Raw genomic sequence first — 12,121 nt, 5'->3', positions numbered from 1 at the left:
ATTGCAAAATAGCCAAGAAGATGAGTTCATGACCCAAGTGGATTAATGGAAGACTGAATACCTGGGTTCAAATCCTAACTCACCTCTTGTGACATTAAAAAAAATTAAAAAAAAAAAAAAAGCCTTGATGTATCTTAGTTTCATTTAATAGGTTAAGCCATGTGAAGTTGCCAAGAGTTGACCATTTTTTACCTAAAATATGTCCATTTTCTACAGTTCAACCTATTAATCATCTACAAAAGGGAAATAATAGCATTTCCTTCTATCTCACTGAATTTTTATAAATATGGAATGAGCTAATGTAAGTTAAAGGATCTTGAAAATTATAAAAAGGTAAACAAATTGGCTTGATGAAGAATAAAGCCATTCTATAAACAAAGATTAGATATTACTATGTGTTTATGGAAGAAACCATGAGAATATGAACAATTAGAAAGCTATTAAAGTGAGTATAAATAAAATCAAATTTCATATCCCACATGTGCAAGGTAACATCACCATCATCATCATCATCATCATCATCATCATCATCATATCAGTGAAGACTAATTTTCTTTTTCAGGACCCTCAAAGCACACCTTCCCCTAGATATCAACTTCAGAGGATGCATGAAGGGTTTCCAGTTCCAAAAGAAAGATTTCAATTTATTAGAGCAGACGGAAACCCTGGGAGTTGGTTATGGATGCCCAGAAGACTCTCTCGTAAGTACCAAGCAAAAGCTTTTTATTAAATAGACACACACACACACACACACACACACACACACACACACATCTTTTTTAATAATAAAAAATGAACAGACACAAAACTTATCATTCTCAAAAGCTGGAAAAGCTCTTTTCAGCTTCTCTGTGATTGTAGGTACATCTTGGGCTCCTTTCTGCCACCAGCAAAAAGAAGAATCATTAAGCTAGAAAGGCTTGTGGGAATTCCTCTATGACTTGTCCATTTGCTTCAGCTTTCAATGGGCTTCCAAAGCCCAGAGAGGCTGTGTAGGCATCTTTTCTCACTCAGGGTGGAGGATGTGCAGAAGCTGAAACCCCATCACACAGAAGGGTGGTTAACATGCCTAAATTCCAGTATAACCCAGAAGTTAAAACATAAAATATTAATACTTCTATGTTCTTGGATTGACTACAGAACACTTGAGCTCACCTTCTAAAGTTATTTCAAAAATAAAATAAGCAGAGGTTTACTGATCTATCTCTGAAAAGGTCAAGTGATCTATCTCTGAAAAGGTCATCACCAACATATACACTAATGGGCATGGACTTTGGTGTGTGGGAAATTGACATTTTAAGCACTTGATAATTATCTCAGACACTATATTCACTTTTTTTTGGCCACACAGATATCTCGCAGGGCATATTTCAGTGGACAGAGTTTCATTGCTTCGATTCAGAAAATATCTTTCTTCGATGGCTTTGAAGGAGGTTTCAATTTCCGAACGTTACAGCCAAATGGGTTACTATTTTATTATGCCTCAGGGGTAAGTATTTGTTTTTCCCTACAGGAACTTCCTTCTGATACTTGTTTTGTCTATTAACAGTACTATTTATGCACGTTAAAAGTGAATTGCAATTCAAATTAATTTTGACTGACATGAACACGCATAGAATGCTGCATTTCTGACACTTTATAATTATATATAGTGCATATCGGAAGTTCTGAACCTAGGATTTATAGAGCCACCCCTCAGGAGCTTATGGAGAAAGTTCAGTGCATCTATCGACCTAGGTCAGAAAAACTGAAGATTTTTTTTAAATTTTATTTTCTCAAACTAAAATTTAGCATTTTCTTCAGTTACAAATGTTGGCAACAAACCACAGTAGTATTTGCACAACCTGTTACTTTATCATTAATAGAAATAACAGGTATTTTTCATTTCGCATTATAGTTCTCACAGATATCTCAAAATGTCATTTTTGGCCATTGCTACTTTTAAATTACAGTAGTTATTAGATCTGCTGATAGATTTTATAATTTAATGCTTTAATAAAGAAGTGCATGTATTACTATATCACAGATTTATTGTTTTAATATTTTGAAACTGTATCTCAACGTAATTGGTTTCCTTTGTATTCCTAGATGTTTTGTTTGATGCATTTTAAAATGTTATTTTTGAAGGGGCCTGTGTGTATCACCAAGCTGTCAAGAGTCCATAGCACAAAAAAATGTTAAAAAAAAAAAACCCTCTGTGTATACATACAATTATGCATGTGATTTAATTTATAAAATTAAATTCTTAGACTGGCTATAGAACACTTGAGCTCACATTCTCAAGTTATTATTTCAAAAATAAGATAAGCAGAGGTTTAGTGGCCTCACGACCCAAATGATTTATCTCTGAAAAGGTCATCACCAACATATACACTGATGGAGCAGGTCACAATATAATTTATAAAAGCAGCTTTTACTTTTCATACTTATTTTTTTATATTGAATTGAATTTAAATCCCAAAGTACTTTGTAGGACCTCCCCCACACAACCTGCTTCACATTACCATGGCTAGTTAAATAACACTTTCTGTCCACAAAAAGTAGTTATGTTGAAGGCTGTCCCTTCAACTGTAGAGGCCAATGCCCATATAAGGGAAGAGAAGCAAGATTATCAATTTACCAATATTTTAAACAATCAATAAGCACATTCAGAAAAAGAAATGGTAACTTCTGCTCTTTTTTATTTCTCTTCTGCCTCTATAGAGGAAAAGTAAAACATTTAAAAAGCCAAACTGGCAAATTACCCCTTGCCTGGTCGTCTAGCTACATCCCCAGGGAGACTCAAGTATTGCTTTTCCCAGAGGGAGACTGAAGACAGAATAGCAATGTCTGAGTTAGGGAGTTAACGAACACTGGGACAACTCTCAGCATGACAAAACATCAGAAATCTTCCATTCAGGATACAGGAGGCTCCTTTCTCCATTGAAATGTGCCTTATTTTATAGACAACACACCAATATAAGCAGTAGAGTGTTCTGTTGTTTTCATAGAAATTATTTGACAAACTTCCCACTCGTTGTGTGTTCCTTTAAGCAACACCATGAAGTAGAAGTTGAAAACGTGTCCATCATCTGGATCTCCGGCCTCCCTACTTAAAAACCTGTGCTTGAATTTCAGTCAGATGTGTTCTCCATTTCGTTGGACAACGGCACTGTGGTCATGGATGTAAAGGGGACCAAGGTGCAGTCGGCAGATAAGCACTACCATGACGGGCTGTCCCACTTCGTCATTACCTCTGTCTCACCCACAAGGTACAGCTCCTCACTTTATACTCTTCCCACCAGACGGTTTTATTTATTTTATTTGCATGATTCTCTTGAATGACCACTATGAATAATAGCCTATTTTATTGCTTTTCTAGAAGAAAAATGGTAGAAGGAACAACATAATGCTCTTTTAAAAGGAAGTTTCTGTTAATTTTCAAGAGATGCCAAATAAACCACTATATAATTACTTCACAAGAATATAAGGGTTTTTTTCCACTGAAACCACAGGCTACAGACCTTCTTGGGGGAAGTACCTACACATAGTACTTCCTGAATGGATTTCAGTGTTTTGCACATAGAAGGAGATCAGAAAACATTGATTTCATTTGGATTTTAATTAAACAATTGAGGGGAGCCTGGGTGGCTCAGTCGGGGAAGCGTCAGACTCTTGATTTCAGCTCAGGTCACAATCTCATGGTTCATGAGTTCAAGCTCCACATTGGGCTCCACGCTGACAGTGCACAGCCTGCTTACGATTATCTCTGCCTCTCTCTGTCCATGCCTCTCTCTATCTCAATAATAAATAAATAAACATTAAAAAATAATAGAAGCAAGAAAGCAAGAAAGGGAAAGAGAAAGAAAGAACTTTACATTTATGACCATATTTTGAAAGCTCTAACTTTAGTTTTTAAATGTGTAATACTGAATTTCTTTTTTATAAGAAGAAAGCTTTCTAGAATAAGAAATAAATTTCTTGTCGTAGCAGCTGCGATTCTGTATCCATTTCCGTGGAGCCTGCCCATTACAAAAAAAAATCATTAATAAGCCTTTCTAGAGTCCATTTCCAATCACAATCAAAACCATTCAATGTGCTTTTCAATGAAAACGGTCTCCTCAGATGTGATTAAATAATCACCATGAGTTATGTTCTGTCTTTTCCACCTCCCACCCCTCCCCACAAGATGCTCATGACTAGTCATCTGAACTTCTTGTTTTTAGAGGTCTAGAGAGGCTTTTCTGCATATCAAAATATTCATCTATTTTATCCTGGGCCTCATGACGAGTCCGGCAAATTGCTATCTTTTCACTAGCCAGAATGTTCTATTTCAATTTCACAAGAAAACCTGTAACCTGGAATGGAACTCAAGGTAAAATGGTAGCCAGGTAGTGTCTAAAGAAGCTTTTTCCTTTGCAGATATGAACTAATAGTAGATCAAAGCAGACTTGGGAGCAAGAACGCTCCCAAAGAGAAGGTGGAACAGACGCAAGCAAGTGAAAAGAAGTTTTACTTCGGTGGCTCACCCATCAGTCCCCAGTTTGCTAATTTCACTGGCTGTATAAGTAATGCCTACTTTACCAGGTATAACATTTTTATTATTCATTAATTCTGCATGATTGATTAAAAAGAGGTCAGGTCAATAATGAAAGTATTTACACTGTTAAAACTGAGAGCTATGAGGGCGCCTGGGTGGCTCAGTCAGTTAAGCCACCGACTTCAGCTCAGGTCATGATCTCACGGTTCATGGGTTCAAGCCCCACGTTGGGCTCTGTGCTGACAGCTCAGAGCCTGGAGCCTGCTTCAGATTCTGCGTCTCCCGCTCTCTCAGTTCCTCCCCTGCTCATGCTCTGTCTCTCTCTGCCTCTCAAAAAATAAATAAATGTTAAAAAAAAAAAAAAAAGACTGAGAGCTATGAAATTTAGGAGAAGCAGTAGAGGGTAGTCATTACAAGCTCTCATGTGCTCGGGCAACTGACATACTTGTTTGTGTGCAGGTTTCTTGCCTTTAAATTTCTGTATGACCTTGGCAGAGTCAGCCTTTGTTTCTTCTCCACCTAAATGCAGATAATAATAACACCTGCCTCCTTGTTATGACAATTAAATGAGATAGTGTGCAGAAAGCACCTGGCATACAGCAAGCTGTAAATATTAGATGCAATTAATGAGAAAGAATGAAATCTGGCCGTTGTAGCATCCTGGATGGAACTGGAGAGTATTATGCTGAGTAAAATAAGTCAGGCAGAGAAAGACAGATGCCATATGTTTTCACTCATATGTGGATCCTGAGAAACTTAACAGAAGACTGTGGGGGAGGGGAAGGGAGCAAAAAAAAGGTTACAGAGAGGGAAGGAGGCAAACCATAAGAGACTCTTAAATACTGAGAACAAACTGAGGGTTGATGGGGGGGTGGGGGAGAGGGGAAAGTAGGTGATGGTCATAGAGGAGGGCACCTGCTGGGATGAGCACTGGGTGTTGTATGGAAGCCAATCTGACAATAAATTATAATATATATATATAAGCATATATATATAAAAGCATATAATATATATATATATATAAGCATATATATATATTAGATGCAATTATGTCCATACTTATTATTAACGGTGTAGTACAGAGCAACATACCCAAATCCTTGTTAGAAGTTTCAGAAAGTCTCCTTAACTTTAAACAAAGACATTAATCTGGGCCCTTAACAAAGACAATAAGGGCTCCCTGAGTAGAAGAACAGGCAAGGGAGAAACTTAATACAGATCTAGTAACACAGAGGCAGTACCAATCACCCAGTGTGATGAGAGGAAAGGTGTTCATCTGTCAGAATGTGCTAGTGGCAGGCACAATCATCCAGTCCTTGTTACATGGTTGGGTAAAGGTTTCTGATGAAGATTGTGGTTGATAAAGAAGGACCCATCACACACACACACACATTTTAATTGCCAAAGGACTTTCGCTTCCATAATTTCCATCGTGTAATTCTGAACAGTGTTTTGAGGTTTTTTTTCCATCTGTTGTGTAGGTTGGACAGAGATGTGGAGGTAGAAGATTTTCAGCGGTACTCTGAAAAGGTCCACACTTCTCTGTATGCGTGTCCTATTGAGTCTTCGCCGTTGTTCCTCCTTTACAAAAAAGGCAAAAATTCCTCAAAGCCCAAACCAAGTCAGAATAAAAAGGTAAAAGACAATGCCGTGCCAAATCCTCAGCTGCCCTCGTATTCCATGCACACAATGCTAGACACTGATGCTTTATAAAATTTCCTCCAGTTTGCAACTGTGTGCCTATGAAAGGTAGGATTCTTCTAGCACCCCGTGTTATTGTTTACCAGCTTTGGTGTATCAATCTTTGCTCCCAAAGAAACATTTTGAATCGGCTTTTACTGTGTACTTCCAACTGCTTCTCATTGCAGGGGTTAAAATTGCTCGTTACTTAATACTGTAATTCTCCTTACCATTTGCTTTGGTGTAGCAATCTTGGGCTTCTGCCACAGTCTTGGATCTCATTAAAGTTTCTGATCTTATCCTGTTTTCCTCCTTCCTTGACCTTCACTTCAACCACCCACAGGCACGGTTGATCTGTGCCATCGCCTGATGCTGCTGCGTCATCGAAATCTTTTGAGTTCTTAAACTGCATCCCCTGACTACTGTTCTTTCTCGTTCATTTACTTCCAGCACGTACATTAGGTGCCTTCATTGCAGATGAAACTCTTAAGTCCTTCCCATTCTTTCAAGCTTATCCTCCCCACCCATCTTCCTGGCCCAGTTTTAACAATGCACTCGGGTGCCACTCCTCCCCCACCCCAACCCGGTCCAAGCCACCATCATCTCCCGTTTGAGCCTTGCCATAGGCTCCCAACAGGCCTCTCTCCTTCCATCCACTTCTCTGATGCTCTATCCTCTGCACAACAGCCGCCTGCTTATAAATATGTCATATCGTGTCACTCTCCTGCTCAAAGTCCTCCCCACCCCCAACTGCACTCAGAGCAAAAGCTCCAGGCCCTATGATGTCTGAAGAGGCTCTATACCATCCAGGCCCCTTTCCCTCACTCACTCTCCTGCCCACACTAGAACGAGCCGTGCGCACTGCTGGAGGAAAGTCTTTCTTTCCGCCTGGACCACTCTTCCCCGAAATAGCTGCACGAACAACTCCCTCCAGGATTGCCCACTTTTCATGTGTTCAGGGAGACCTGCCTTAACCCCCTATTTCATACCAGCTGCCTTTTGCCTTCCACTGGTACTACCTACCTCCTTTGCCTCTCCTAGTTGTCCTTTTTTCCATAGCACTTTTGTCATTTTAATTTATTTAGTGACTGTATTATGTTTACTATTTACTCTCTGCTTCCTCTGCTAGACTGCAAGCTCCCTTTTTTGTTGTTGTTCACTGATGTGTCTTAAGAGCCTAGAACAATTCACATAATAGGTGTTCAAGAAATATTTAACGATCTGCATCATAGGGTCGTTATAAAGATTAAATGAGTTGGTCCATGAAAAGCCCTGGCACAATGCCTGGCATAGAGCAAACATTCAGTGAATATTAGCTGTTATATCTCTACAGAGCCTTGTGAATGTGTCCGGAGGACCAGTTCCTAAAAGTGGGATTGCTTGGCTTAAGGGAATGTGCGTTCTCAATAATGAGATTATTTTACTCCCACAAACAGCACTTGAAAGAACCTATTGTCTTTCACAATAACTAACACTGGATGTGATCAAATTTTTATAATTTTGCCAATCTAACGGACAGATATGGCATCTCATTGTGGTTTTAATCTGCATTTCCTTGAATGCTAGTGAGGCTGAGCATCTTTTAGAGGAAGAACTGATTTCTCTCCAAGACTGGCTTCTGAGCCATCAGCAAGAGGAAAGCATCGCCCCACCCTCCAGCTTCTCGCTTCTGATGGTTTTGCACTGGCCGTTATACCTTGAGCACTTCCCTATAGATTTCAGCTTGCATGGACCACTTTTTAGAACCCCCATGCAACTTCTCCTTGGTTCACACATGATTTATCAATGTAAATAGAATAATTTCATTTATGTATAATCCAAAGTTAGTAATTTTTCAGGATCCTTTCCTGAATTTCACACAGAAGACTTTTTTAAGTGATTCAGGCAGAGAAATAATTTCATTGACTTTTATGAAGGCTTTTACTAGAAGATAATATAAAGGAGTCTTCAGAGGAGACTATGAGGCTCCGATGAAATAGTTCTGTCACCTTGTCACAGTGATGCTAAAATGTTTACCCTGAAATTGTTCAGCTGGGACTTGAGCACGGGTCAGTGGATCCTATGCAATAGGTTAATACAGGCTGATGAGGAAAACCAACCTTCTATGGCATACACCCAACCCCTTTAAATGAATACAGTTTTCTATTTGAAGCTGTCCATCAAATGTAGTTTCCTAACAAATACTCATAGTCTCAAGGGTATAATAAACAGCCCTTGGAACTATTGACACACACTTTTCAATAGTATAGGAAACCTCTTAGCCTTTCTTGTAAAAAGTCTTAGAAATTCAGCTTCAGAATAACAGATACAGAAGCACTTTAGATTCCACTTATATTAGAATGCCAAATGTTTGCTAATCTTCTCTCATATTTACCCTTGTATCAATAGCTTCTTAAATACCTACCAAGAAAAGCTTGTGGCCTTCGGTTTAATTTTTTATCAAGGCCAATTCATAGCAATTTGGGCTTATAACAACTTATTTTCACAGTAACTTCCTAATAGTCCATTTTATGAATATGTTATAATTTATTTAACCATTAATAGACTTCAGTGCTTTCTAGTTTTCTTCATTTATGGGTGAATACCATGGTACATTAATCTTTGATTTTATTGCTGAATAAACTTCTATGAAATACTCTTAGAGGTAGACTTATCGGGTCAAGTCAAACTACTTTCCAAAACAGGAACAGCGATTTATACTCCCCCATGAGTACGTAAGAATACCTGTTTTACTGCCTATGTTCTATCCTGAAAATTTTTCATAATCTCTATGTTTTTAAATTTAATTGGGAACATAGTTTCTCAGGTGGTGTTTAGTGTGATAATGAAGATTTTATATATTAGACATCAATTCTGGAGTATTGGCCAACATTCCAAAGAATTGATCCCTACACACAGGGCAACCCAATATATTAGGTATGTGACCTCATCTACCTGGATGTAGGTGTTTGGACCAGGGTAGATTATGTGAACTAAGATGGGCTATCAGATTCCTTTCCTTAGAAACTTAGAACCCGGAGACACCTGTCTAGGCTGGCCATTGAATAGAAAACATGGAATAACTCTATATTAATCATGCACGAGAAAGAAAGCTGCTTTATAGAAAGAGAAAAGGCAGAAAACTGTCCTGCAGAGAAAGAAAAATGAAAGCAGTCTGAGAAAAACAAAGCTGAGATACCAGAAACATTTGGAAAAGAAGTATCTTGATTCTTCTTACTTTTCCAATTCCTGATTCTTGCCTGTGGTAGGACCCTGCTATACTGTACTATCTTTTCTGGGATTGTGTTAAGATACTTCTATATCCCTATAACACATTACTGTCCTTTTTCTTAAGTAGCTCGAATACTTTGGCTGTTATCTGAAACAAAAGAAACTTAGTGAATTGAAATAGACCCTCAGAGAAAAAAATTACAGTAGTGTAGTCAAAGTCTAGCGGGTTCAGGTTCCCCACACATACAGCTATTTTAGGATAGTAAACTGAGACTCTGTATTATATGGTAATGAAGTAATTAAGTTATACTTGTCTTCTTTATTACTTATTATTATTATTATTCAGAGCATATATCCACAGAGGATTTAGAGTATTTGGTGGCCATATATAAATATACCAGAGTTTATTAATTTTTGCAGCTGACCAGAGACAGAGCCTAGTCTATGTGTTCCCACACTGAAGCAGAAAAAGGCAGGGCTGGTAACTTGAGACCGTCATAGTCCGACAGTCCATTGCTTTGCTGACCCCTGTAGTTGATTCACAGTTGTTCTCTTCCCATAGCTAAGTGGATGCACAGACTGAGACAGCGAGATCCTCTCCATAGGAATGGAAAGAAGGAGGAACCAGAGTGGAGGGTCCCCAAACCCCCACCGACCACTCACCCCCACCCTCCCGAAAAACAAAACCCCATCCTCCAGCCAGTCATCTAAAGTCCTTTCCATCTGGCAACAGCCTGTCTTCCACTTTGCTATCTAAGTGTCTGCTTTTTCAAATCAATTTTCAGTTCCTTTAAAAAAAAGGAGCCATTTCCCACTCGCCTTTCTCTTCCACACCACACACTGCCCGTGGAGGGCATGCAGAATCACTCATTTCCTTCCAGGTCATTTCTACCTATTAGGTCTTCAATAAACATTGCTGGAGTAAATGAATAAATGTCTGATCAGATTTATTTTCATTTACTTTAATTTTGCTTCAGAAACTAAGACTAGACAACCGTTCCATATTAGCCTGTAGTCTTAAAGCTCTAAATTTTAAAATCAACAGCGCAATTTAAGAGCACAAAGTAATTTTTAAGTATTGCTCTATACCTTGTCGCATAAACGTTTACTACCTATCTCATCACCAAAAATGCTCTTAAATATGTTGAAGGTGTTACTGAGTATGTTAACTTTTTGCACAGCATGCATAAATAATAATCTGTGCGTTAAAGAAATATCGTTGTCTATGATTTGAGGCCTTTATTGATCGATTCTCTCAGCATTCTTTTATTGTCAATATTTCCCTTTTCCACCATTCGTTAAGATGTGCATTTAATTTAAATGCTACAGCCAGTTACCTCTGTAGCTTCAGGTTAGCTCTACTTTACCATCACAGACTAGAATTTTGGATTTGTTAATATGCTGCATTGTTGTTGTTCGTTGTTTTTAATGCCACAGCTACTGCTATCATTTGCTTAAGGAAAGAGAGGGGCCTACTATTTGATGAATGGAAGATCCACAAATAGTACACGTTTTCCTTCCTATTTTGTTATGATGATGATGATGATGATGATGATGATTAACAATAAAGAAATCACAAATGAACTTTTGCTGCTAGTATATCACTTTTATCCCTGAATATGCTTTATTTCCTATCCTTATAGGGAGAAAAAAGTAAAGATGCGCCTTCAGGGGATCCTGCCAGCCTGAAGTTCCCAGAGCGGAATGCTCCAAGAGATTCCTACTGCCACCTTTCCAACAGTCCTAGAGCAATAGAGCACGCCTATCAGTATGGAGGGACCGCCAACAGCCGCCAAGAGTTTGAACACTTAAAAGGAGATTTTGGTGAAAAGTAAAGTAACACACGGTCCCTTCCAGAAACTTAATGCTATGGCTGGACTTCATCCTTGTTTGCCATAGCCATCTTTTTCTTACGATCTTTCCTTTCTGTGCCACCTTAATCCTATTGTTTTATCATCAAAATAACGCCACATAGTACGTGATTCATGCTGCCCAATAAATTACATTCTATGTGACTTTCTTCCCAAAAGTAAGATGCAAATAGCAACATTCTCCTAGGAGTTGGCTGCATTTTATCAAAAAAGAAAGATAATCAGAGAAAGAAACATGGGGCAAATTTCAAATGACTCATCTTCTAACCTTGATATTACCTTCCTTCCCCCATATAAATCGCTTTCAGATTGAAAGTGGGGTTGTCTCTGAACTACTGGAAGGTTAATAAGGAAAGACACTGAAGACACAAAACCACTCTATCTCCACTAACCCTCACGCTATCTGTAAAGCCCAGTACCTCTTCCCAGTATTCTGCAAATCTCCAGGTTACTGAGTACTTTTAAAGACTTCTTTAGTGTTAGTACCCAAATATCCTTATATAGGTCTTATATCCCTTTCAAACCTTCATAGAAGCAATGCATTCAAAAAGAAACCTCTACTGCCTTCTAACTTGCTGTCTCCCTAATAGGCAGTATCCGTATTTTATGTTCATTGGGAAGAATTTAGAGTTAAATCAAACTAGAAATTAGCCTAATAAACGTATCTTATCTATATGGCCTGGAGACAAATGTCTAGAAAGTTTTGTTTAATTCCTACACATTCTGGTGACTGGTTTTAACAGGTGATATCTATTGATTCATTTTTACTGGGAAATAGAAAATGAATCTGTATTTTAGACATTACACAAATGATATTGTTTCTATGCAAATTTATATATAT

General features: G+C 38.3%; 1 protein-coding gene across 2 annotated transcripts in view; it reads left to right on the top strand.

The window, feature by feature from the left end:
• LAMA4 (laminin subunit alpha 4) overlaps positions 1-12,121 on the top strand; it is a 143,530-nt gene that overhangs the window by 119,895 nt on the left and 11,514 nt on the right. For both annotated transcript variants that reach the window (XM_060616434.3, XM_060616436.3), the window contains exons 26-31: positions 563-701; positions 1,352-1,489; positions 3,118-3,251; positions 4,402-4,566; positions 6,001-6,154; positions 11,053-11,240. In XM_060616434.3, coding sequence (XP_060472417.3) covers positions 563-701; positions 1,352-1,489; positions 3,118-3,251; positions 4,402-4,566; positions 6,001-6,154; positions 11,053-11,240 — 918 coding nt within the window. The remainder of the gene's footprint in view (positions 1-562; positions 702-1,351; positions 1,490-3,117; positions 3,252-4,401; positions 4,567-6,000; positions 6,155-11,052; positions 11,241-12,121) is intronic.

The sequence above is a fragment of the Panthera onca genome, chromosome B2 (genome assembly GCF_046562875.1).
Source record: "Panthera onca isolate mPanOnc1 chromosome B2, mPanOnc1 haplotype 2, whole genome shotgun sequence".
Taxonomy (NCBI): domain Eukaryota; kingdom Metazoa; phylum Chordata; class Mammalia; order Carnivora; family Felidae; genus Panthera; species Panthera onca.
This window is presented reverse-complemented; position numbering and strand designations above follow the sequence as displayed.